We start from the raw sequence: 26,596 nt of genomic DNA, 5'->3' as shown, positions 1-26,596 counted from the left end.
CGGCCTCGGCGGGGCCACGCAAATCGCGCCGCGCCCATTGGCTGCCGAGCGCCCCTCCCACCCCGCCGGCCTCAATGGGGCCCTGGGAGCGGCGCGGGGGCGGGCTCTCGGCCGGGCTCCGGCCAATCGGCGGGCGAGGACGCCGGGGCGGCGGCGCCCCATTGGGCGGTGCCGAGGGTAAACAAGCGGCGCTGGGCGGGGCGCGGCGGGGGCCGCTCGCTCGGGGGCTGGGGGCCGGCGCAGAGCGGCAGCGCGGTGCCCGGTGCCCGGGCGAGGAGTGGCGCTTCCCGAGGCTCATCCCGGCCCCGGCCCCGGCCCCGGCCCCGGCCCCGCCTGCAGCGGGTGAGCTCACGACGGCCCGTGCAGCTCCGCGGGGCCCGGCGCGGGGCGGGGGCGGTGTTTATGAATGGCGCGGGGTGAATGGCGGGGGGCGCGCGCCAGCGAGGGGAGGAGGGGGAGGAGGCGGGGGGGGTGGAGGAGGAGGAGGAGGAGGAGGAGGAGGAGGAAGGGGGGGGGGGGGCGGAGTTTATGAATGGGGCGGCGTGGGAACGGGCCCGGCTGCGGCGCGGCCCTGCAGCGCCGAGCACCGGCGGGGGCCGGCGGGGGGGCCGGGAGCTCGGGGCCAACGGGAGCTCGGGGCCGCCCTGCCCGCGGCGCGTGATGTCACGGCCGTCTCTATAGAAATCCGGTGACATCACGCAGCGGGGGGCTACGGCGGGCCCGCACCGGCCCCCGGACAGCCCTGGGGGCGGCAAAGCTCGGGGACGGGTCCTGAGATCTCCGCTTCCCGCCCCCCCCCCCCCCCCCCCCCCCCCCCCCCCCCCCCCCTTACCCCCGCAGCCTCGCACCTGCCGGAGCCCAGGCGGGAGCCCCCTTCCCGGGCTGGTGTCGATGCTGAGCGTGCCGGGGGCACTGTCCGCCTGCCCCGCACCATGGATGGCTTCTACGACCAGCAGGTTCCCTTCATGGGCCCCGGGGTAAGTTTGCCCCGTGCCCCCCTCCCCGGTCCCTGGGGGCTCCCGTGGCTGCTCCCCCTCCCCTCCTCCGCCCCCCCCCCCCCCCCCCGGACCGCTCACGCCCTCGTCCTTGCAGAAGTCGTGCACCGAGGAGGGCCGAGGCCGGCTGGGGTCTGACAGGAAAAGGAAGTTTTTGGAGACCGACCTGGCCCACGACTCGGAAGGTGAGCAGGGCTGCCCGCGGGTCCCTGTGCCCTCGCTGGGTCCTTAGGAGACAGCTCTCCTTGGGCTTGCTGGCTTAGAGAGAGAATTCCGCAAATAGCGGCCGTTTTATTTATTTTTCTGTCGAGCGCCTAAGTCTTGCACTCTGTTCCAGAGCTCTTCCAGGATCTCAGCCAGCTCCAAGAGGCCTGGCTAGCTGAAGGCAAGTCTTCACCTCCGCCTTTTGCCGTGTAAAATCTCTGCACGAGCATTTTTTGTGAACCGAAAGTGCTATAAAACCTTTATTTTTTATTTTTTTAGCTCAGGTCCCCGACGACGAACAATTTGTCCCAGATTTCCAGTCTGACAACTGTAAGTACTGGTTACGGCTTTTGTTCTCGGGGGTGGAAGCGTTGAGTTGCCTGTGCAAAACATCGCGCTTGCTTTGGGGTCGCTTCCTTGGGGAGCGGCTGCTGCCGAATCTGAAACCCTGAAGCTCTCTGCCTTTGGGGAGAAAGCACGTGTGTGTCTGTGCTGCTTGGGCTCGTGAAGACAAGGCTCGCAGTGCCCTGCGTCTCATAACGGGGAAAACTATAGCCAACCGCATGGAAATATCTCTAACTGATCTCTAGGCTCCTCTGAGACTCGCTGCTCGTTCCTAGTAACGTTGATTTGCTTATAAATGCTGCTTTTCCTTTTCAAGTGGATGGGAGAGCCCGTGCTGGGCTTGTTGGTTAGCCACAATCTCTGAAGTTTCTGGAGCTTTTTGCAGTCCTGGCCTAGCGCTGTTGGCAAGAGCAGACCTGAGCGGTGAAACTTGAGCTGCTTTAAGCAGCATTAATCTCTGGCAAGCAAGCACGTTTAAAAAGGAGGCCAGTGAAAATGCAGTCCCTCTTGAATTGCATAATAGAGAGCGAGCTTTTTCCTAGTCGTGGTTCATTGCCCAAACCAGTCAGCGGCCAGGGCAGGGGCTGGTGTGCAGTTAATGGTGTGTCGGGCTTGCACCAGGCTCGGTGCTGACAGTCCTGGCACTGAAGGCTTGAGGGGGGTCGGGATGTGTTCAGTTGTTACCTGGGGAGCAGAAGTAGCAGCCTAGTGTTCCTAGCTGCCTTCTGCTGCTGAACCAGACAGCCGCAGAACTTAAAGGAAATCAAATTTAGCCTGCAGTCGAACAGATTTCTCATTCCAGCTTTGTCACAGCATGCAGCAGAGTATCTTATACTACAGTAAACGCATGTTAATTATTGCCCTTTGATTACTTCTGAGTGGGAAGCTTGCCATTAAACTGTTCCAGACAGCCCAGGTTTCAGATGCGCTTCCCCCCCCCCACCCCCTATTTCTCCCCTGAGATAAAAGGCAAGCCCGGAGTCAGAAACGCGGCTCGCTGTTGACATCCTGGTGCAGCCCGTCAGCTCTTGCTCGGAGCAGTGCAAACTGCAGCGTGCGTGGGAGGGCGGCTCGGAGAGCTGGAGCTGTTTCCAGTGCCTTTTGGCAGTCTCTTGTTTCCTTGTAACCTGAAGAGCTCAGAGAGAGGAGACAAACTTTTCTGGGCGATGCAGGGAGGAAAAAGCATTTGGTCGAGGCTTTTAAACGTTCTTTTAACCTGCTCGGCCTCTGCAGCCCCGGTGTTGAAATGATGTTGTCGCTTGGAAGGCGATGTCCCTGCGTGACTTCCCACTCCGATAACCTTCCTGAACTCTCCTGGGGAGATAAAGCAGAGGTTTCCCGCGCTGTCGGGCTGGGGGATTTTTTCTCCAGCGCTTGGCTGGGGGAGTTTGGCTGAGTGCTCCTGCACACAGAGGCTTGTGGGGCTCGGCAGCAGCTCCTGGGGGGCACGGTGGTGCCCTGCACGCGAGACAGGGAGCCCAGCTCCTCCATCGAGTGCCCGACCAACGCTGCAGCTCAGGGGGTGACCACGAGGGACAGGTCCCACTCAGCTCTGAGCCTATGGCCCACGTCTGCTGGGCCGGGTACCGGTGGTGCTCCGAGCTGCAGCACTGCTCTCGCCCTGCTGAACCCCCACGTAGCGCGCTGGCTGCCTGCTCGCAGGTCGGGGCTTTCTGCAGGAACGGGCTCGGAGCTGGGGTTTGGCACCAACGCACGCACGGGTGGCAGGCAGCACATCGTCGCCTGCAGCCCCTTGTGCTGGGGGTAAAAATGTGTCCATGCGGACGGGGAAAGCAGGGCTCCTCTGAATAAAGTGTGTGTTGCCTTCGTTGCCCTTGGTGGAGCTGCGAGAGGCTGGATTTGGTGCTTTTTAAGCCACCCAGGAGATAAGGGACTCCCCGGAGCTGCCCTTTGGGTTCTGGGGCATCCAGGCGGAGGGGCAGCTCCCGTTCCTGGTGGGGCAATTTCCCTGGTGGGGACAGGCACAGCGCTGGAGAAGCAGATCCTCCTGCAAGGATGAGCAAGCTGTGCGTGCCACCCACCTCCCTGGCCAAGTGTAGGTAGGGGCTGGCATGCAGGCTAACACGTCCTGTGTCCCTTGTCCTCTGTCCTGTGTCCCTTGTCCTCATGCCCTGGCGAGAAGAATATGTGCATGGTGTAGTATCTTGATCAGTTGTTAAAATAATCAGGGAGAGATAGGATTGTTTTGTGGAAAGCAAGCATTGAGAGGCCTTTTTTTTTTTTTTTTTTCCCCTGAAGACGCAAGGTGTGAAGGTCTTGAGGGGTGTCCCTAGTCTTTTTGGGGGGAGAGGTTGGTCCCTGGGGACTTTTTGTCCCCCTGCAGGGATGGTGTGTAGCTAAAGTGGTGAGCAGGGCGTGGAGTGGGTTTTCGTACACGCCGAAATTAAAGAAGGAGGCTTGTTTCCGAGGAAGGATTGTTTAAACAAAGGCAAGCAGGAGCGCAGCTTCTATTTCTGGCTCCTCTCCTGGCGTGACCTTGGGTGCGTCCTGCTCCAGCGGTGCCTGGCGTGGTGGGACAGAGGGGCTGGCGGAGAGCTCGGTGCCCACGGCGATGGCCAGAGTGGGTGCCGAGGTCCCTGAGCTGGTGGCTGTGCTGGGAGTGGGGCTTCGGTCACTTCCCCTCTCCGTGGGCAGCGGGTGCTAGCAGCAGCAGAGCTGCTGTCCTCGAAGCTCACCGCGTGCCATCCAAATCGGGGCTCAAGGCCGAGAGTCCTGGCAGCCCCGAACAGCTTTGGGGTGTCCCCTCCACGTGACCAAGTCCTGGAATGGGTGAGCCTCCGGGCCGCTCCCTCCGTTAGCTTTTTTAGCTTTTAATTACAGCGAAGAGCGGAGGAGCGAAGAGGTTCAGAGCGCTTGTGCTCCTGCCGTGCCTTTGCGGCACCGGGTGCTGGGGCAGGGCGTACCTTTCCCACTCAGCACTCAGAAAACCGAGGTCAGTCGCGGCATGTTCTTCCTTGCCAGCAGGGAACCAAAACTCAGATACCATACCCCGTGGGCTGCTTGGGCTCTGGGGCAGGAGAGCAGCACCTGGCAGGGCCGGGGACCCAAAGGCAGCTCGGTGCGAGCCGTGGCTGCGTGACGCTTTTCCCGAGCGGCTGCCCGCGTTTATTTTGTCTTTCTCCTCGCTCTCCGCTCTCGCCGAAGGGCGTTCCGGCCCCAGCGCCTTGCAAAATCGCCTGGGCTTTGAATGAACTTGGCGGAAAGGCAGCGTGGTGAGGAGCAGCGCGGGCCAGCCCCGCGGTGTTTGTGTAAGGAATCCAAACGTTGCACAAAGTCCGGGCTGCTCGGCGCAGCCAGCTGGTCTCTGTTATGATCTGAAGGATCGTTTCCCTTTCCTTGAATGGCAGCGCTAAGCTCTGGGGAAATTTTTCTTTCTTTCTGTCTCTTTTTTTTTTTTTTTTTTTCCCCAACCGCATGAATGGAGCGCTCCAAATTGTTTGTGAATGGAGGGTGGTGCCCGCTCGGAGAGTTTTTTTTTTTCTTTTTTTTTCAATGAATAACCAGACCCCATTGTGCGGCTGGCGGAAAAACAACCCTGCTCGAACAACACGGAGACTGTTAGGGAGAAACATGCCCATGATAGGCAGCTGGAGCCCTTCCAAAGCAAGTTTCCCCTCTGCTTTCCCGTGCCTCGCGGGGTGCCTGGGCTTCACAGCCTCTGCGCTGGCCCCTGCTAGCACTCGAAATGCTCGGGAGCAGCCCGGCCTCGCTCCTGGGGAGGGGCTGGGGGGGGAAAAATCTGTCTCCGGGAGGGGTTCCAGGGAGTGTAGGGGCTGTGCTTGCTCAGCCTGGGCTTCGTGTTTCAAATACTCCCTGGAGTTTTTTATGCCCTTGGTACCAGCTGTGCTGGGCTGCTTGTGGGGGGGGCTGGGGGGGATCAGCAGCTCTTTAAAGGTTTTGACAAATTAGGGGAGCAGCTAATTACCTGGCAAGCTGTGAACAGTTGTCCTGGAGCTATTCACTCCTCTCTGGCGTAACTGGGCTGTGTTTAGACTTCTCACGAAGCTAATACTCTACTTCGATTGGTCTTGGCTCTCCGGTTCAGGCATGGTTTAGGTAAAGATCTCGGCCACGCTTTCCCTTTCCTAGAGTGTCCGCTTTTAGATTAAAGAGGTTAAGCATATATTGCCCCATTTAAAATGCGTATATATAGCGAGCGGGCCTGGCGGTGCTGTGGGAGTGGATGTCTTGGAGTTTAACAGCCCATCTGCCCCTCAGACTTGTAACACCATGTCTCTCCTCCCCTGTCCCCTGGTGGTCCTGGGGCTGTGTCCCCTTGGTCACGAGGCTGCGCCCAGGAGATGCGGGGCTGCCAGCTGGCTGCTTGCCGCTCCTCGCCACAGCTCTGCCCCGCTAGTTTGGAGCCAAGAGAGCTTGTGCCAGCTTTCCCTGCCTGCATCTCCCACTCAAACCATGGAGCTACCGAAGGTGTCGGTGGGAACAGAGCTTGTGCTCGTTGCAGACACAGCGTGCAGCGGCCGAGGGGATGGGCAGAGGGCAGCGTGACGCTGCACTGCCAGGCTCATCGCCCCTCGCGGTAGGGGTTTGGGTCTGGATGCCCTTGCTGTGGGTTCGTGTGCTGGCGGCACCTCTGCCCTCCCTGCCATCATGGCTTGGTCCGCTGGCACATATGGGCCGGGATGACGGACCTGCAGGGCCTCCAGCCTGTTGCGTTGTGGTTATCTGATGCTCCCGGCCCCGGGGCTGTGCTGCCTCAGGGGGGTATCGCCACCTGAACCCCCAGCACCCAAGAGGATGCTCCCCAGGGCTGGCAGCACCCATCGCCTGCTCCCGCGCTGGGTCAGAATCCGTGGCGATGGAGCCAGGGCCGGGAACATACGGTGACTGTGTCCTCCTCCTCCTCCTCCTCTCTCTCGTTCCAGTAGTCCTGCACGCCCCACCTCCGGCCAAGATCAAGCGGGAGCTGCACAGCCCTTCCTCGGAGCTGTCGGCCTGCAGCCACGAGCAGGCTCTCTGTGCCAGCTATGGAGACAAGTGCCTCTACAACTGCTGGTAGGTCGCCGGAGGCGAAACCTCTCCAGGCAGCACAGGCTGCTTCTGGCACCCTCTCAGAAGCCCAGCAGATGGGGCCGGGTGGCAGGGAGCATCCCATCGGCATGTGCCCCCCACAGCACTGGATGTCTGCACTGGAGCCGGCAGGAATCTGGGGACCCCTGTGGCACTGAGAACAGAGGGGGAGCCCCTTGTGGGTGGTCAAGCTATGGGTGCTGGGAGGGTGAGGGCTGTACTGCGGTTCCCTCAGGGATGCCACCCATCCGTCTGTGTTAGCTTTATCTTGGAGCCACCAGCACCATCGTCACCTTCCCCTCTTGCCCCCTGCAGTGCCTACGACAGGAAGCCCCCCGCTGGGTTCAAGCCATTAACGCCGCCCGCCACGCCGGTGTCCCCCACGCAGCCAGGATCCTCCCTGCCAGCGCCGGCGGTGCAGGCGGCTGCCCATGGTGCCCCAGCGGCCCCGCTCCGCAGCGCTGTGCCCGCCCCGCGCCCGCTGCACGAGCAGAGGCAGCAAACCTTTGCGGTGCCGCGGCCACCTCACCAGCCCATGCACATGCCAAAGATGATGTCGGAAAACCAATACCCCGCAGAGCACAGGTAAGGATCGGTGGCCTTCCAGCTGCGGGGAGGGAGGTGGGACATTCGGCCCCTCGTCCCCTTGCTCTTTGCTGGGGTTGCAATGGTTTGGGGCTCCTAGGAACCGGTGCCATGGGGCTGGGGTACAGCTGTCGCGCTGGTGCAGTGTGTGCGAGGCGCTCTGCACCGGGATGTGGCTGAAGAGCAAAGAGCTGCTGCACCAGCAGCCCAGGGCACAGGTTGTGAATCCTCCTGCTGAGATCTCTCGGCCCCCCAGTGGACTGGCTGGCTTGGCATGCTGAGCCATATTAGGATTTTGGGTGCCATCTTGGTGCAGGGGATTTCTTTTAATTCTTGCTCCCACCCTGGCTGGCACTGTGGCGCCTCACCCTCATCAGCCAGCTGCAGGACGGGTGTCATGTTGCTCTTGGGGTGATTTGGAGAGGGGAGAGGAGGATTTAGGGGCTGCAAGGGAGACACCCTGCTTCCCCCTTCCTCATCGAGCTGTGGCTTCATCCTGTGGCAGCGCCATCGGGTGTCCCCTTGGGGCACGCAGTGGGCGCCCAGGACGCGCATCCCTCCCCAAGCAAAGGGGGGCAGCAGCTGGCCCCGGCACGGAGCTCGGCTCCGGGCGACCTTCGAGCTATGCGGGGGGCTGGCCGTGACCCATCTGGAAGCGCCATACCATCACGGGGCTTGGGTTTCACTCAGGAAGGGCAGGGGGACGCGGGTCGGAAATGGAGTAATCCCAGCCCGTCAGCTGGGGGGGATCTGGTTACAAAGCCAAATGGCGTGCGGCGGCCCCGAAAGGACTGGGCGCGCAGAGATCGCCTTTCAAGGTGCTGGGCCGGGCAGGGGACGCGGCAGCAGCACCCCCTCGGGATGGTCCCGTACCCCCGTGGTAGCACAGAGCCTGGGCGGAGGGCACTGGTGCCTCTGGCTGAAAATAGTGCTCCCACCGCTCCATGCGAGGTTTAATCCCAGCAGATTAGCGGCCAGCTGGCTCTGCAGCGCTGCGGAGGGGATTTGGCTTTGCATAAGCGCCTGCATGGCTGCAGCGTCCTCGGGCCCCGTGGCTCTGCCTCACCGTGGTGCCGCCCCACTGCCTCCGGGCTGGGTTTATTTCTGATTAATGGGGGTTTGTTTTTGTTTCCCGTGCTTTTATCCAAGCATCCTGTCGGTCTGTCATGTTATCTGAGGGGTGCTCTGTGTGTTGGGGGTGGCCCCTGTGCCTTCCTGCTCACCCAGCTGAGGGTCCCCATCCCTCGGCTGGGGAACCCATTGCGCTACTGCATGATGCCCCCATCCCAGATGGGTGTCCCACTGGCCGAGCCATCAGCAGTTGCCCCACGCACCCCAGGTGCCCATGTGGTGCCCGCTGGCACCCCTCTGTGATGCCGTGTCCCTTTTCCCCCCCAGGTTTCAGAGGCAGATGTCTGAGCCCTGCCACCCCTTCCCACCGCAGCCTGCTGTCCCCGGGGACGGCCGCCCCGTCTACCACCGGCAGCTGTCGGAGCCCGTCGGCCCTGCCACCCCCCACCCCGCTCAGGGATTCAAGCAGGAGTACCACGACCCGCTCTATGAGCATGCCGGCCCCAGCCTGCCTGCCCCCCCCGGGCACAGCTTCCAGTCCCCCATGGGCATCAAGCAGGAGCCCAGGGACTACTGCATCGACTCAGGTGGGTGGCAAGTGGGGCGGGCTGTGACGTTGGATCTGTGCCCCGTGCAGGCAGGGAACAGCAGTGCTGTAGGGGTGTCTTTTTTATTTTTCCCCCTCTTTTCTTTAAAAGGGAGGGGGCGATGCAGGCATTCCCCAAATGCTGCACACTGTGACTGTGTGCTCTGTGCTGCAGCAGGGGGGTGTCCCCAGGGCCTGTGCCCACCCTGCTGCAGTTTCTGGTGGCTGGTGCTGAACCCCACGAGCATCACAGGAAATCCTCTAAGCGCCTTAGGGCCTAAAAATACTGTGACCTCAGGCTGGCGGGAGGTGGTTCAGTGCAGCCGAGCAGATGGCAGGGGAGGGAGGCAGCCAGAAACCTTGCGCTGCTCGTGGGCTCTTGCTGCCTCCCTTAGCACGTGGCCCAAATAATTTGGCGGAAACGTGCGCTGATGTGGACTGTGTCACCCATGGTTGCTCAAGTGCCCCCCGTCCCTGTAAATTATACTGGTTTCTCCCCAAAGATACGCATGAGGTGGCACAAGGCAGTCTGGGGAGGGACAAGATGCCCAGCAGAGAAGGTGTTGTGAGGCTTACCACTGCCTTTTCCTCCTTTGCAGAAGTGCCTAACTGCCAGTCCTCGTACATGAGGGGGGGCATCTTCCCCGGCAGCCACGACGGTGAGTGTGCCTCCTGGCTCGGGGCTGAGAACTTCGGGATGGGTCACATCGCCGTGTCCCTCCCCATCCCTCCATCCTGTCCCTTCCAAGGGCCTTGGCAGGGTCCCTCTGTGTCCAGGGTTTTAGGGTTTTCCTTGTGCCAAGCCCCTCCCCACAGGCAGGGATGGGAGTGGGATGAGGGCTCGCTTGGCTCCTGGGACCGTGTTCTGTTGCATCCCCTGGTGCAGGCCAAGCATGGGCTCTGTCTCCGGGGCTGATTCAGAGGTGAGAAAGGTTCGTGGCCACCCAGTAGCTAAGGACAGGTTCCCAGCAGTGCTGGCAGACCCCGTGGTTCCTCTCCCACCACCCAATCAGGTCTGGCAGAGCCACGGGACACCCCAAAAATACTGGGAGCACCATGTCACCTGTGAGGGACATGACCCACCTCGCGCCCTGGCACCGGGAGTGCGCTGTGAGGGCATGGGAGCAACGTGCTGCCCCGTGTAATCTGGGATAACATGCCCAATATAGCTGCTAAGAGGGTTTTGGTTATTCCAGCTCCTTGGGGTTAGGGGAGGACAGATCTGTGCTGTGCTCAGCTAGCCGGACATGGCAACGAAGCCGATGGCATGGCCAGAAATAACCGCGGAGGGGGCAGCTCCCAGCTCTGGGACGCCGGGTCTCTGAGCTGGCTTGGGCCCAGCCAGGTGTCGTGAGGATGGGGCAGGGGCCCCATGCTAATGGGAAGGCTCTTTCCCCTAGGATTTTCATATGAAAAGGACACACGATTGTACTTCGATGACACGTGTGTGGTACCGGAGAGACTGGAGGGTAAGCAGCCAGCCAAGGGGCGGCGGGGGCAGGCTCCGCACCCAGGGGTGCCCACACAGGAGCCGCTGGGTGCAGAGGCCGCTCAGCTTCACTGCTGTGCCCTGGCAGTGCCTCTCCCAGAGCCCCCCAGCCCGTTCGTGCCTGTGGGGCTGAGCGTGTCCCCGTGTCTCGGGGCTGAGCCAGCCATCTCGCTGTGGGCAGGTAAGGTGAAGCAGGAGCCCACCCTGTACCGCGAGGGCCCTCCCTACCAGCGGCGGGGGTCCCTGCAGCTCTGGCAGTTCCTCGTCACGCTCCTGGATGACCCCGCCAATGCTCACTTCATCGCCTGGACCGGCCGCGGCATGGAGTTCAAGCTGATCGAGCCCGAGGAGGTATGGGGCGTGTGGGGGGTGGGGGGCAGCCCCTTCCCCGCCCGCGGGTGATGCAGAGGAAGAAGCTGTTTGGGAAGCAATTGAAAGCAGCTGCGGCACCGAGCTGCACGCTGTGGGTAATTACCCGTAATGTCTGTTACGCCGTGCATGGAAATTGCGGTGGTGAAGCAATTTTTCTGGCAGGCTCCCCCCAATCAAACGTCTTTTGATTTGGCCTCTGGTTCCGTGCCGGCTGCGTCGTGGCAGCCGGAACCGCCCGAGTGCCCCTCGCGTCTGTCACCCGCGGGCTGGGCTCAGAGGGGCCAGGGTGAGGCTGTGCCCTGGCTCCAGGCCCTGAGCAGCGTCCCGGGGCGGGCAGAGCCTGTGGGGTTCAGCTTTCGGAGGGGACCCGTGCCCAGACACGGGCTGGAGCTGTCACGGCTGCGGCCTTTCGCTCTCCAGGTGGCGCGGCGCTGGGGTATCCAGAAGAACCGTCCGGCCATGAACTACGACAAGCTGAGCCGCTCCCTGCGCTACTACTATGAGAAGGGCATCATGCAGAAGGCAAGTGGCCCTGTGCCCACCCGGGGGTTGCTGTCCCCAGCATCACCCCCCTGTCCTGGCATGCCACAGGAGGGGCAATGCCAGTACCGGCCTGGCCCAGCCTCTCGTTCCTGGCCTCTGACGCTCGTTCTGCTTGCAGGTGGCTGGCGAGCGGTATGTCTACAAGTTCGTGTGTGACCCCGACGCCCTCTTCTCTATGGCCTACCCCGACAATCAGCGCCCCTTCCTGAAAGCGGAGCCTGACTGCCACGTGAACGAGGAGGACACACTGCCGCTGACGCACTTCGAGGACAGCCCCGCGTACCTCCTGGAGGTGGATCACTGCGGCAGCCTTCCCTACGCGGAGGGCTTCGCCTACTGACTTGGCCGGCCGGCACAGCGATGAGCACTAGCACCTCCGGTTTGGGCAAATAAGGGCAATGGTTTTGTAAAGAATACTTTTTGCCATTTCTTACATAAAAAAAAAAAGAGATGAAACGCGTGTGCACACACAAACTGGCCTTTACCCGTAAGCGCAATTGGAGGAACCTAAAAGCCCCGGTGTGTGTCAGCGCTGAGTCCACAACCTTACTGTCCAAGGGCTAGTGCGTAGGACTGCCCGTGGCTGGCACCTCCCGCCAGGCATCCCAGAGGTGTTTTGGGGAGAGGGGAGCTAAACACCAGGTCTCTGACTCAGGCCACGTTTCTCATGAGCAAGCAACGGCCGATGGCTTCAGCAGCGCCCGTGAGACTGGTCTAGACGGTGTGACTGTGTAGCGAATTGTCACGACAATCTGCTTTGCATCGATCACAATATGCGTAGCTGCCTTGTGTGTTGGAAAGGGCTTCGATTTGCACAGGCGAGGGGTGTCTGGGGGGACTCGGGCGTGGGGCACACCATGCCCATGCCCCAGGGCTGATGTGCATGGTGTCCCACCCCGAGCTGGAGCAGCCTTCTGCCTTCTTCCTGGACAACACCTCCCCGCCCCACCTCAGTCCCCTTGAGTGTTGCTCTCCAATGTAACAGTCCCTTAGCCTGCCCCCCCCTCTTTCCCGTGTCCCCCTTCAATTCTCTTCCCCAGCTCAGGCTCTGTGCGATGGGTTTAATTTCAGAGGAGGAGACCGTGACACTATCTTCCTCCCTTGTTATTTTTTTGGAATGTTTTAGGAAAAAAAAAAATTTCTAAACTTTTTTTTTTTCTGTAGATTTTTTTTGTATTTTAAGGCAAAGCTATTTTCTGCAGCCCTGCTGCTGTGCCCTAGGGCAGCTGGCAGTGCATGGGGAGCTACCCCGGCTGCCCCCAGCCGTGCACGTGCCCCCACGGCACTGAAGTTTCTGGTCCACTCCATTTCACTGCTCGAGTCCTTGCTCCTGGGGGGTCCAAGACTGAAAGGGCAAGAGCTCAGCCTCGTTCCCTTCTGAGCACAGTGGGGCTGGGCTGTGGGGCCCCCCTACCCAATGCAGCTCCCCGCACTCCACCTCTCATATACGCGTAACCCCACCAGCTACATGTTTTTGTTGTAAATGCTGTATAGGAATTTTTTTCTCCTCCTTAGTTAGCTTTGGATTTTTTTTTTTGAACTGAATCATTCTTTTTTTTTTTTTTTTTCGGGGAAGTATGAAGATTAACTCCCGGTAGGCTTGGTTGCTATCCCTGTGATGTACAAGTGGCCCGTGCCGTCGGGAAACATTGGATCGCAGGAACCGCACCTTGGGGACAGCTGTAAGCATTTGCTCAGTGTGGCAGGTCTACGGTGCAGGAAGGGGTTAATCTGAGGACTGATTTCAAATAACCTTTACTTGAGCAGGGCTATGTATCTCCTGCAAAGCTGCATTACGTTCTGTACTGTGTACAATAAAGGATCTTGCTTTCTGTTCCTCCTGTCTGCCAGGGTTGCGCTCGGTGTGCGCCGTGAGCTGGTGGCAGGGCCACCACTGCTGGGAGGACTGGGGCTTCCCAGGGAGGGGGGAAAAGGATGGGCGGGCTTCTCCACCTGCTTTTGAGGAAGAGTCACACGTGGGGGCTGTGTGTGAGGCCCCTGGGACCACTTGGAGATGCACAGGGGACGAGGGCTGAAGCCCCCATGCTTGGCTCTCCTGCCCCATCCCCATCTCCAGGGCTCACAGCACCTTCACAAAGCCATGTCCAGCTAGGGGATCTGCTCGAGCTGGGCCAGTTTCTCCCCTGTGGGCACTGATTTAATACAACCTGCTCCTGAGCACTGCCATAGGGGAGGTAGGGCAGCGTCTGTCCCCTTTGCTCGCACCCGGAAACCTGAGACCCCACCAAGGGCACCAGGAGCCGGAGTACAGCTCTCTGTGCTTCTCCTTGGGCTCTTAGCAGCTGGCAAGCTGAGTAAGCTGCTCCATGTAAATCAAACCTGGGGCCCCTTGTTTGTCACCCGAGGACCGGGATTTGTGATTTGCGTGGGTGCTGCAGGGCACAATGCCTCCCCCACGTCATCCATGCATAAAGCCACGTCTCCCACCCCAGCAGCGCTGGCTGAGGTGGCCCTGAGCTGACCAAAGTTAGCCAGCAAAACCAATGCAATGTGCACGACGCCTTCCACAGAGTTAAATGGGCTGCTTAGTCCCTGAAGGCACCTCCTCATGCTGCCTGGAGAGCTCCATGGCACCAGCCTTGGTGTTTCGGCATGCAAGCACACTGTGGGATCCTCCATGTGATGTTCAGCTGCAGCCATCCGGACACGGGGAGGCAGCCCAGAGGGAAGGAGCATCGGGAGGGCTTTAGTCCAAGCTGCTAAATCAGATCTAATGTCAAAGGGGCTGCTCCGTGCTTCAGACAATGGGGGTGGGAAGGTGCAGGGCCAAGCTCCCTTCAGAGCCCCCACCTGCCTGGGGTCCGGTACACATCCCCCTCCCATCACCAGCAGGCTGAGCCCCCTCCTGGAGGAGGCATTTGGCCACAAGGACCTGGGCAGGGGGGAATTTCTGTGCGCAGTACCTTTCCCTAAGGACACAGATACCCACAGAGATGCACGTGCTCTTTGCTAGGCTGTGGAAAGCCAGCCTCTTGCTGAAAATCTCAGCTCCAGATGCCGATGCCCAGTAATCGCATTTTAAGTGGGATTGCAGCAGACCGAGCGCTGGAGCTCAGGACAGAACAAGGGAAAACCAGGGCACGGACGGCACTGCTGGCCGAGCAGCTGGGAAGCAGCTGGCCCCAGGAGGCAGGACCTCAACCCAGCAGCACAGTGAGCGAGTGAGTCCTACACGTGTCAGGATGTGACTACCAGGAAAGACTCCAGCAACTTCCCACTGCTTCGGCAGCACTGGACCAGCTGCAGGAAGGGGTGCGCCCAGCACTGACAGTGGCGAGAGCACCGGGCTGCACCCCCATGGCTCTGAAGTCCCAGGTGTAAACACACAGAGAAGTGCAGATTCCAGTTTTCCAAGCTGCTGCCTCATCACATCTCCTGCCGTGATCCCACAGCATCTCCAGCTACGTTCACCCCCAAGACTTGCCCCAGTGCCTCGCAGCACCACCTGCCTCCTCCCACGGGGTAAGAGCTTGGTTTCACCAGGTAAATAGCTCAAAAGCTGCTCAGATATGAGGCACACGCTAATGAATTTTTGGAAAAGAGGGGACCATACAGGGGGGGAGCATCACTACGGCCCTATGCACATCCATAATTTACTGTGTGCGTTTTTGCTCTCCCCATCTCTGATGGATATAGCTAGACTGGAATATGTTCAAAAAGCAATATCGAAAGCCAAAGGTCTGCAACGTCTTTTATATAGGGACATATAAATAGACTAGCCTTTTTTTTTTTTTTTTTTTTTGTGGCTCAGGAGCTTCATATTTAATAGCTCACAATGGAGTTTTCCATCCCTTACTGGAAAAGCATTTGCAGGAAGCGTGTCTGCGCCCTGGGCAAGGCCTCAGGGGGCAAGGTCCCCAGGGCAAGGTCCCCCCTAGGTGCTGTGCAGCCGGCAGCCGCTCTGCACCAGCGTGGAGGTGCACCGTGGCTTCAGCCAGCTCCGAGCCTGGCTTTGCAGCTCCCTGGCTTTGCAGCTCGGGCGTGCAGCTGCCTGCTGGTGGCCCTGCCCGGCGCCACATCCCCGGCAGCCCTTCTCTTCCCCGGCTCGTCGAGCACTCGGTTTTAAAACGATTGGCTGCACTTGGCTTTTAAGCACCTGCCGCAAAGTGAGCGGCGGCACCTGAGAAGTCAACTTCAAGGTGAGGAGCTCCGGAAAAAGAAAACCAACACAGCAATAATCTGAGTGAGGCGACTTGAGGAGCACACACCCCCAGGAGCATCCCCTGGGGTGAGGAGGGACGCAGCTCCATTTGCATCGGTCTGGCACCACCTCGTGGATACCCATCCTCGGCTCCAGGCCCCTGTGGCACTGCGTGGACCCATAGCATAAAGTGACAGGGCACCCAGAAAGACCTTTGGTCCCCAAAATGCGGCTGCATTTGTCCTCAGGTTTCCAGGCACACAGCAGCACCGTGCTGCAGAGCAGGAGCCGCAGCTGGACTGCGTTCAGGAAGGAAAGCACCTCCTCCTGGGCTCGCATTGGGAAGAAAGTGAGGGCTTCTTGTCCCCACAACGTGACTTTTTCCTCTCTGCATTGGAAAAGTTCAGGAAAAGTTGCGAAGGCACTTTGAAAAGGGGAGGAAGGGGCACCCACGGCAGGGGAAGGGGGCAGGGAGCCGGGGCCAGGCTGCCGGGACTCTTCCCGAGCCCTCGGTGCTTCTCTGCAGGGCTGCACGAGGAGCGGCTCCCCGGGGCGAGCTGCACCCCTGCTTGCAGGAATTTCTTTGGAAAAAACTCAGCTTTTGGCTCGGCGGCAGCCTCGGAGCCAGGAGAGGGCAGCAGCAGCCCAGGCTGCCGCTCAGCAAGCCGTGCAGGCACTCGTCTTCAGCCCATGAAGCGCTCTGAAAAGGCTGAGAAAGAAAAGCAATGTGTGTAGGCAGCAAGCAGAGAGCAAAACCACGCTGGGCAGGCTAGCGGTACTCTCTAGGTGCTCAAAATGGCTTGGTTTTAAGGGGAAAGAAACTGACCTGCCTTTGAATGCAGTCTGGAAATGCGGAGGTTTCTGCAGCCTTTGCCAAAGCTGCTGCAGGTTTTTCACCAGCCCCGCTGCAGGGCCCTGTGCTGGAGCTCTTGTGGCTTCGCCTAGAGCACTGCAGCATCACGAGAGGAGCTTAAAGCACTGCATGGTCAGGCTGGCTTCTCCTCTCTCGGCTTTCTGCCCCTGCAAGGACAGACCAGAGACGCTGGGGAAGTTTCTGCTTTGGCCCCCACTTTCCATCGGTCCCCCAAATGCAGGCTCCCACGTTTCCCTCCTGGCCCAGCCTGAGGTTGGCAATTACACCACGGTGAAAACCCTCCTGCAGATTTCCACCCCAGCACCACCTTTTTACATCAGGACTTCCCCTTCGAGACCGGCCAGACTGGTAGCACCCTCCTGGTGCAGGGTGATATCACCGGGCGTGAAGGCTCCCTGTGCCCAGCCCCACCGGGGCGAGTCCCAGGGCTGGTGTGTGGCAGGAGGACATCCTTACGGCCGTGCTGAAACCCTCCCTTCTGCTCCCATGTGTGCCACGCAGCCAGCCCAGGTCCTGCTTCCTCTCTGCGTGCTCCCTGGTGCATGGGCATTGCATCCCTCTCCCGGCTTCAGGCACAAGAGTGAGCCCGCTGCTGCACGGCCTCTGCCATCAGCCAGGCTCACCCGACTTCGATTTTTGTTTTTCTTTTTTAGTTCACACCCTCTGCAATCACAGCAAAGTGCGAAGTTGTTGCTCGCTGATGCTGTTCTCCTGAAATGAGTCACTAAAGAGGAGCCTCGTAACGTTGCCAGACACATCCTGTTTGCCTCTCTCTGAGCGTAACGAGACAAGAGACCAGCTTGCGGTGCTGGCTGGGCCCCAGCCTGCCTGCCCCTCGGGGTTCACCCTCAGCCGGGACAGAGCAACCCCTCGCCATTCCCACCTCATCTACCAGGCAGCTGACCAGCCCTTTTCACCCCAGGTTTGGCTGGAAGCCCTGCATGTCCATCGGCTGGTTCTGATGACAGTCCTTTTATTGAGCATGCACGCAGGAGCTCCTGTGTTTCTGTGTTGGGCTTGGAGCGCCAAGCAGCTCCAGCAGGGAGGGCTGCAAAGGAGATTTTGGGTGTTAGGAAAGCCTCCGTGAGCTTCTGAACTCGAAGCCTTGGGCTGATGAATGCAGTGGTTTTCCATGTTTGTAGGTGTGCTGCATTTGGTAGGTGCAACAACAGTTTGGTGATGCCGTGCTTTATGCCAGGCTGGAAACTTGGTTTTGGAGGTACCAGTGTCCAGTGCTCAGGCACAACAGATCTAGTTTACATCCAGCAAATTGTTTCACCAAACTCAGTGTCCATTTTTCCGTCCCATGGGCTGTGGGAGGAAGGAACATCAATACCTTCAAAATCGTCACAGTTGGTGCTGCAGTCACACCAGCGACTGGCAGGCATTGCCAGACTTGCAGCAAGACTTCCGGACCAGCGAGGGTCACAAGGTTTGTACACTACAGACATTTTTTTTGTAAGTGATGAAGAGTTATCATCCGCCAGGTGAGAGGATTTGACAAGCTTTGGCTGGATGGCTCGCTAATAAATTTTTTTTTCTTTAAAACTGCTGATGGTTTGCGGCGCAGTTGGGACACATCCTCAGCTGCAAGCCTGCAGGCGGTAAAGGCTCACCAGCCTCAAAGCATGCCCACATTTCTGAGGGAGCGTTTCAAAATGATTTCATACCTTTGTTATGGAAAAGCCATAAACGGACAGGATCCGCAACGTGATCATACTCGGAAGCACACGAGCCAGCCTCAGGGCGTCCTATGGTGAAAGCGGTACAGGATGAGCAGCAGAGGTACCATACCGGAGGGGGGGCTGAGGACATGGAGCTCTGTGGGCACAGCAACGTGTCCTGCAGCAGCCCTCAGGCTGCCAAAACGGCACCTGGACCTCCTTAGAGCCAAAAATCAAGAGCCAAATATCTGAGCATGGCATGGGCCATATACTAGTCAAAAGACATGCTGGCCATAAGACCAGCAAAAAGTCTCCCTCCATTTTGCCATGGCAGCAATTAGACAAAATGTTTAAGGAAAATGCTCTAGGAGAAACTGAAGGCAAATCTGGAGGACAAGATGCAATGTTAGCTACTGCTTGGTGCTAGCCTGGCAGCCGGTCAGCAGCGGGATGAGCTGGAAAGTTTATGGCTCTGAAAGCTGGAAAGGAAATGCTGCAAGGCTGTGACATGGTGTAAGAGATGCCCCGTGTTCCTGGTGCCGGCTGCTGGTTGTGACAGAGCTGTCAGCCAGGCATGTGGTATTTTTAGCCTGCTTTCCAAAAGAAACAAAGCTTCAGCAATCACATTCTGTCTCTCGATTCCTCCCTGTGACTTTATTATGGTGGCTGCTTTCAAGTATTATTTTTTCTTTTTTTTTTTCTTTTTTTTTTCTTTTTTTTTTTTTTCCGGGGAGATACAGCTGAAAAACATCTGGCGCCCATAAACTTCATCAGAAGCATCCAGTGTCCTGCCCCTGGGTAGAGGTAGGAACCTATTTCCTCCCAGGCTGATGGAGAAGCTGCCTCTTGAACAAGGTGTCCTCAGCCCTTGCGCTGCAGAAGCCCCATTCACACTCACGTCTCCTCTGGCTCCATGCTCCACATGCACAACCCCGGACACATGGGCTGCGAGGAGCTCCTGCAGCCCCGGCACGGCTCATCCCTCCCCCTGCATCTTGTGCACAGACGTAACCAGCTGCCAGCAGGAGGAGAAACTTGTGGATTTGCCTCCAGAGCAAAACTTGTGGATTTTGCCCTCTTTCTGCAGCAGAGAGCTGGGTGGGCTCAGCAATGTCATTTTTGTTCACATGCAACATTTCTTGCCTGTGGTACAGATGAGCAAGCACGCAGCTGTAATGGCTGGGGAGCAACCAAGTATCTGAGCCTTTATTTTTGAGGGAAAAGAAAGAAACCTGTTCTGCTGTTGCCCCCAGCAAGCAACATATGAAAAAGGCCAGCTTTGCAGATGGAAAAAGAAAGGTGACATTGAGAAATGGCCGTGTTTGGGACAGAGGGCAGCCCCAGCAAAGTCAGGCAGCCCAAGGGAGCTCCTCAGCCAGTGCTGGAGAGACCCCGGAGCTATGGGATATCTTGAGCCTGAGCATAAATAGCTGAGCCTGACTACAAGCACAAGCTGTGCATAAAAGGGGCCTGCCTTTTTACACAGTTACGTCTTCTAACCTTGAAATATTATTTTCCTGTTGCTTAAAGCACTGATGTATCCAGACATGGAGATTTTCCTTTTAACCCCGCATTCATTATCCATCTACTCTGGCTGATCATGTGTTCGAATAAAGTACCATTTCCTCTGGGACAAGTCCAAGCTAGACGCTGTGGGGTTTTTGCAGCAACACAGAAATTTTTGTAACCAGATTCCATGCACCCATCCAGACCAGAAATGTAGAATCATCCACATCCAACCTGATAGGAATAAGGTGGTCACCACCGGTGCCCAAAGACCCACCTGGTGTCCTCGTGACTTGTCGGTGCAGCTGGAAGAGTAGTGCTGCTGGGTGAGCAGTCTGGCATCGCTCTCCAGTGCTGTTTCACCATGATACAGAAAACTGCTCTAAAGGCTTCATCCTCATAGCTCAGCAGCAGTTCTTCTTCCCCTTTCTGGCACTGGCAAGCTCATCTCCAGAGCCCCATGCTTCCCGGTCTGGCTACATGCCTTTGCCCAGGCCATGTGGCTCACTTGCTTTCCAGCCAGGGGAAAGGACTATAAATCAGAATCGCACTTGTGGGAGATGCGACGGGTTCTCCTCTCCTAAAATGATACATCGGTATTTCCAGAGATAGTTCATAAACCAAAAAAAAACCTCAGCGTGCAACAAGAATTGCCATCAAAATAGAGGCTGGAGTTCTTCTGGCAGCAGCTGGCAGGAGGTCAGTGGCATTCACGTCACCTTTGCTGTACCCTGCTCTTCATGCCTGGCCCGACATGCACGACTACAGCTCTGAGCCTTCTGTAAACCTTCACCAAACCTCAGTGGAGACCTCTTTTTTGGCTCCCAAACTAGGAAAATTCAGGGCAGTTCAGCAGCTACGTGGGCATGAGGGATGGGCTTTCCTCTGCCATGTTTTGCTCCCTTTTGTTTGAGCTCTACCTGTCTCTAGGCCCTTCCGCTTCTGCTCTGCAAAGAAGCCCTAGCAAACAACCTTTTGGGGTTATTTTTGTACTTTTTGTGTCTCTGAACAAATTCAAACTGTAAAATTCCCTGCAGACTGCTTTCGTGTAGGACATATTGGAGCTGCACAGGTCCAAGAACAAGCTCTGATTCTTGCACTTTAAAGTCCAGGCCTGACCTCATAACTATAGGAATGCAGTCACTTTTATGGGCATGTCTTTTATTTTTTATTGTTTGATATAGATATTTTATTTTGTTTAGCTTTTTACTGGATTTTGGGTCTGCCCTTCAAAGGTGACCACAGCAATAATTGAAAAACCCTGGCAGACTTTAAAAATAAAATAAAAAGAATAAATAAAATAAAATAATAATAATAATAATTAAACAAAAAAAATATCAGGGATTTCCTCGTAGTTTCCCAAGGTTTAGCCAAGTGATTATGTTGCCTCGCTGTGCTTGTGCAGGTGTCCCTGTGCCTTTGAGCACCTCGGCAGCTAGTTGACTTTCCGGGGCACCCACGTGAGAGATTATTTAACCAGGTCAGGGGGAAAGACAGTAAAATAGGTTATGTCTCTTAATTATGGGGGTTTGTTCCTTTAGAAATGAAGATTTGAAGAACTAGTTGATGTCAGTTGTGCCTTGCTTACGCACAAAAGTGCCACGTAGAAAGCTCCTTTGGGGTTTCACATTCACTTTTATGTGACTTGTACTTGCACTCCCTGCAGAACTGCTCCTCGCTGCACCCCAGGGCCACAAGGCACCCCCAGCACCTCTTTTCCTACCTATAATGCTGCCTTTTCTCTGCTGAGCTCACCTGCCTTGCTGGCTTCCAATGTATGCTCTAACTTCTGCAGGATTCAGACTCGGTGCCTCTAGGACCACGAACTCTCCCATGCTTTCCCAAAGCCCCCTTTATTTAATGGCTTTATTTAAGGGCTTTATTTTTAATGAATTATAGGACAGACGTCGCTGCTGACGGAGCTCTTAATTACAAACATTTTAAAGGTAAATAAGCCACCTTGTCATGTGTGGGTCCGCTCAGCATCCCTGCTGCTACCCGGACGGCAGTGCTGAGGAGCAAGAGGGGACATCAGGGGGACATCAGTGGCCTGGCCCCGAGGGCAGGGGCTGATCCTTACCCCCCGTGGGAGGTGGTGTGTCTGTGAGCATGCACTGTGCTGGCACCTGCCCACCACTGCAGCCCCCTGATATTCAGACAGGGTCTCAGTGCTGCCAGTGCCTCCCGAAGAAGGTCAGAGTCAAAAAGCCTCAGCCAGCTCCTAGTCAGATGGTGCTAATCCCTGAAAAGCTTTTGTTCTGTACCACGCTGCTTAAAACCTCTCTTATTTTGCCTTTTACATTTTTTTTCCAGCATCGTTGTAGCAGTAAGAGGCCAAAGCGATGTACCTCCTTGCAAAGTGTCTCCTTGCAAACACCCCAGCCAAATTCCCACAAAACCACAGCAAGTCAGCAATCCCACAGGCCAGCCACCAAGGAGGAGATAAACAATATTTAGGTCCTGTGACAGCTTTTAGCTAACACATTTTCAGGAGGTTGAGCGGTTGCTAAACAAGAAGAGGAAGGTGTCAGGTTTATTTCCAAACACACTGTTTATGTTCTCCCATGAGTGCCTGGAGAACAGGCACACTTTCAAATATTTCCACTCTTCTGAGCCATTCTTCTCCATCTTCTGTGCACCCTCGATGCTCCTGGAAAGCAGGGCCAGGAAGCCATGGCTGTAACCCCCCTTGTCTGTCTCATCCCATTCACAAAACAGCATAGCTACAACACAGGAGGCATGGGATGTAAATAGAGTAAATGTGCTCTGATCTCCAGGTTTTTCTGGAAATCATTTGTGTGTTTTCTTGGGTCAAAGCCACTAGCTGTTTTTCAAAGTGTTTTAAACACGCACCCGAGTACAACTATTCGTTCTCACCGTGGTGTATAGGAAAGATGACGAAATGTTGACTTGTGAGTTGTTTTAGCTGGCCTCTGGGGAGAGCTGCAGAAAGCCCGAGGGAGTCACAAAGCCATGCAAGGGGCTGGCTGCAGTTTGAAGGAAAGAAGCAGCTCAGAAGTCCGAGTGTGGGACATGCAGGACCCTGCCAACCCCCTGCTTTCAGTAGTTTTCTCTTCACACCATGTATCCAGACAAATTGCTCCAACTTCATCAGCCTGAGAGATCCATTAGCTCAAAAAAAAACAAAAAAAAAAAACGGGAGGAATTTTTTTGAACGAACCTCTCCTTTATTTCCTCTTAATTCTACCAGTCCTTCCAGCGTTTCTTTGTGAGGGATTATGGTTTGCCGAGTGTGGCTGAGCCCCAAGGTTTATCTCACTGGCACGGGGGGGGCGGGTTATACCCACAGCACCCACCCTTTAAGCACCCTTTGTTCGCCCTGCACGCACGGAGGAAGGCAGGCGAGTCAGCTTGCCGGCCCCATCAGAGAGCGTAACCCGGAGGCTTGGGGCTGCAGCGCTCCCGTGGGACCTGCGAGGAAGCACGTGGTGGGACAAGCTGCTCCCTCCAGCTCCCAGGGGAAGTGGTGTTGGGCAGCGAGAAGGGATGCAGGAGGACGGATGAGGGATGCCCAACCAGAACCTTAGGAAGTGCTGCAAGCACTTGGACATCTGAGACCCTGCCTCTTGCCTCTGCTGCTGCCCGGCAGTGCTGCACTGGCACCAGAGGTCTCAAGAAGAAGCTTATAACATTTAACAAGTGCTTAAAGCTGTTGTTGCATTTCCTTAAATTAAATTTCCAAGTGGGATAAGACAGGGGGACTTTGTTTGCACGCTAGTCCTGCTGCTGAACCCGCAGCTAGACTCAGGGGAAGAGGCCGAGGCTGCAGGGATGGAGGCGTGATGCCCCCAGCTGCCTTGCGGGGGGATGCTGGGGGTAGAACGTGTCACTCATGGACAGGACCTGGAGGGACTTACAGAGAGACAGGAGAGACAGCAGTCCCTTGAGCCTCTGGCAGAGACAAGGACAATGGTGCTGCATCAGGGAAACAACAGCTTGGGTACAGGGAGCAAGTTCTGAAATTTCTGCTGCAGAAAGTCCAGGTGACAGGTCTGGGGAGCCTGGGGACAAGACGTCCGTCACGCAAAGACCTCTAGCTGACCACAGCTACCTTTAAAAACGCTTTCTTGAGAAAAGGCACTCGGTATTTCACTTCTTCAAGGCCTGTGGGGGCTTGGAGAAGTTGCTGAAGTAGAATGGAAACACTTTGCTTAGTCTTTTAAGTGTAAAATAGCAGGATTAAATTCGTCTTTTGATGTAAGCCTCAGCTCCATCTTCAAGGGCAGTGCCGAGTCCCCTCCAGCCCTGCCTGGTGCCTCCGTGCTGAATCACTCCGATGCTAATGTAAATACAGCTCTTTGAAAAAGGGCAAATGTTTTCTCAGCTGCTCTTCTTCCTTTCAAAAGAATGGCTGATTGGAATTTTTATGTCTGTAGACATAAATACGGACAACCAACAAATGCATCTCTTCTCGGTAAGAAGCTATCTTCGCAAGATAACTGGTTTTTGGAAAGCACGTCATGAATCCCTGGGCACTCTTGGAAAACACTGTTCTCCTCGGGCCTTCTAATTCTCCTTTCCTTCAGTGCCCTATATTTTGTGAACTCCTAAATGAGCTGATCTAAGCAACTGCAAATTAATCTTGCTTAGCACGTTGTCACTTCAGGCTCCCGATGTCCCCAGCACCACGCTTCTGCTCAGCCTTGAGGCTGCACTCAGCAGCAGCGGGCATCAGCGGTCCCTCAGGGCGCCATGCGGGGTGTCTGGAGGGCCAAGGTGCTGGGGCTGTGCCAGGCCGCCCTCTGCAGCAGCAGGGAACAAGAGCTGGAGCTGGGCAGTGACGGGGCAGCCTTCCTGCTGCCCGTGTGTGCTAGACTCGGGAGGTCTGGCCTCCGTGAACCACAGCTCTGCTCTCCTCTGCCTTCATTGGGAACTAGACTTGGGCACTCACCCCCCCCAGATCCCAGGTTTTCCAGCCTGAGAGGCCAGGCCGGCCCCATCCTGAGGCTGCACAATGTAGGCAGGCTCACGGCCTGCCCTGCTGGAGGGCTGGCATTGGTGCCCTCAGGTGGTGCTCCCTGGGCCGCCCCTCTAGGCCGTGGGCTAAAGCACACTCTTCCCCCATGCTCTTTCTCTTGGTGGCTCAAAGGGTGGTAGTATGGCTTTGAAGGATGCCTTGGAAATGTCCCCCAAGCCTGAGGCAGCCTCCTCGGAGGCCAAGCCATCCCATCCAGCTTGGATGTTTGTCCCCGGCTGCAGCACTCATGGCTGTGTCTCTTACCTCCCCTTACGTGGCCTTCTTGGCACCAGCCAGGTCCCCATTTCACAGCAGCTCACTGCAGCAGAAATTAATGTGCTTAACACAGAGACCTCCCACTCGGCCACCCCACACAGCGTCCTCATTTCCACGAGCCATCACTCCTACAGAAAACCTCAAGAATGTGAACGTGATGTCAAAATAACACAGGGGATGCTACGGACTGAATTTATTTTTTTCTTAATTAATCTGCTTAAATTTAAGCAAAGCTGCTGTGCTGTTTTTCCAGTTTTCCCACCGACGTGCTGCAGACTTTGTGAAGGATGGCTCCTAATTTAGATCCTGATAGCTACAGACTCCAGTAGGTTTACTGCTTGTAATAATACACAGCCTTGGCTTCACTTAGTGTCTCCACTGCTCTCCCTCGGAGATAAAATGCTATATTGACCATGTAAGTATTTTTAGCAGTGCTGTTCTTCTCCAGTTAAGCCATAAAAACCAAGGGTGCAGACACTGGAAGTAATGTCTGTAATTTACCACAAACCACAGCCCCCTGGCTCACAGCAGCCCGCTAATACCAGCCAGGGACCAGCAGTGTGTGCTGAAACCCCGAGGGCAGACACTGCTCAGCAGGCAGGAGAGGCTCTGAGCACAACACACTGCTTTCCCTGTTGTTTGCTCCCTTCCCAATCCCCGTCCTGCTCTCTCCTTTCTCACCCTATATGAATGCACGCTTCTGGCCCTAATAAAGGGCTTAAAATGTGCTGCCTCATGGGGCCATGGCTTCAATACTGCACTGTGAGGTGTCCAGCTCTTCCGCAGCACTGATTGCTTTGGGGAGAGTTACCTCCTCTGGGAGAGAAAACAACCTGCTGGGGTACTGGGGTGGCCACAGCGGTCAGACACCCTTCCCCAGCAGCTCTGGTAGCAAACCCCCACCTAAAGCACGAACAAGGACAGGAATTTCACTTGTAGAGGCTTGCCAGGCTTCAGAAGGGCACTCGGGCTGCCTCCTGGCTGAGAAAATGCGAGCAACGTCCTAGCAGCTTACTGATGATGTGATTTTTCTGTTGAAAAGCCAAGGAGATCAAAAGAAAAGGCTTTTTTTTTTTTTTTTTTTTTTTTTTAATCTTCAGATTACCAGCAAATTCAGGTTTAATTCTGGTGGGAAACGAAGAAATCCACCTGCGTGGTGAGGCACTGACACAAGAGGGTTTCACCCTCATCCTTCTGGTCCCTCTCCGGGCACGCAGCACTGCAGCAGGGAGGCTGAGCCCTGAAGGCACCAGGGAGCACTGGGCTGGGGACGGCAAGGGGCACCGAGAGCTGCCGGGGGACTGCTCCTGCCCAGGGCCCATCCTCTCCGCTCCCAGCAGGGTGGTGACGGTGAAAGCTCCTGGTGTCCTCCGGTGTGCAAACAGGGTGCCCTTCAGCTGGCCGAAAGGGACTCGGGAACACAGCCAGGGCGACTCACGGCTCAGCACAGGGCGGGGAGTTCTGGAGGTGGAAACACTTTTATCGAGCTTCAGCGTGGAATAATGCAAGCACAAGTGAAGGTCATGAGATAGGGCTTGTCGTGGAAACTTTAAACAACAGGGGACTCGTTTCTTCAGCATATTTTTCTGAGCTCCACAATTCAGGATTTGACATAAGGAGAGATTTAGCAGCAAGTCCTCCTGCAGTGATGGAGAACAAAAGCTCCAGCGCTGTCTTCTAGCAGGTGGGCAGAGAAATGAGAGGAAGTTTCTTCAGAGCTTAAAGTCCCAAATATGTTTGTAAGGAAGCTGGAAATTAACTTCCCAGCAAGCACTTTTTCTTTTTTCTTTTTTCTTTTTTCTTTTTTCTTTTTTTCTTTTTTCTTTTTTTTTTTTTTTCTTTCTTCTTCTTTCTTCTTTCTTCTTTCTTCTTCTTCCTCTCCTTCTTCTCCTTCTTC

At 56.5% G+C, this 26,596-nt stretch overlaps 1 protein-coding gene across 4 annotated transcripts; it reads left to right on the top strand.

Annotated features, from left to right (window-relative positions):
- Positions 1–237: 237 nt before the first annotated feature.
- ETV5 (ETS variant transcription factor 5) lies at positions 238–13,076 on the top strand. 4 transcript variants are annotated; one of them, XM_035544400.1, is made up of 13 exons: positions 238–342; positions 841–977; positions 1,093–1,180; positions 1,333–1,380; positions 1,479–1,529; positions 6,449–6,578; positions 6,909–7,178; positions 8,577–8,836; positions 9,435–9,494; positions 10,236–10,304; positions 10,506–10,675; positions 11,117–11,218; positions 11,358–13,076. In XM_035544400.1, the coding sequence occupies exons 2-13, from the start codon at positions 933–935 to the stop codon at positions 11,577–11,579; spliced, it is 1,515 nt and encodes a 504-aa protein (XP_035400293.1). In that variant the 5' UTR covers positions 238–342; positions 841–932; the 3' UTR covers positions 11,580–13,076. The 4 variants fall into 4 exon arrangements, with proteins under 4 accessions (XP_035400293.1, XP_035400294.1, XP_050568597.1 ...); XM_035544401.1 differs by having other exon boundaries at positions 246–342; positions 6,452–6,578; XM_050712640.1 differs by having other exon boundaries at positions 248–342; positions 1,096–1,180.
- The last annotated feature ends 13,520 nt before the right edge of the window (positions 13,077–26,596 follow it).

Source organism: Cygnus atratus, chromosome 9 (assembly GCF_013377495.2).
Source record: "Cygnus atratus isolate AKBS03 ecotype Queensland, Australia chromosome 9, CAtr_DNAZoo_HiC_assembly, whole genome shotgun sequence".
Taxonomy (NCBI): domain Eukaryota; kingdom Metazoa; phylum Chordata; class Aves; order Anseriformes; family Anatidae; genus Cygnus; species Cygnus atratus.
The sequence above is the reverse complement of the archived record's forward strand: the minus strand, read 5'-3'. Positions and strand labels throughout refer to the sequence as shown.

Bases quoted from the DNA above. Each gene is read 5' to 3' on its own strand.
- ETV5 (XM_035544399.1), top strand. From the start codon at position 933: ATGGATGGCTTCTACGACCAGCAGGTTCCCTTCATGGGCCCCGGG. The intron at 1,381-1,478 runs GCAAGTCTTCAC...TTATTTTTTTAG, and splicing joins AGAGGCCTGGCTAGCTGAAG to CTCAGGTCCCCGACGACGAA. The intron at 10,676-11,116 runs GTATGGGGCGTG...TTCGCTCTCCAG, and splicing joins AGCTGATCGAGCCCGAGGAG to GTGGCGCGGCGCTGGGGTAT.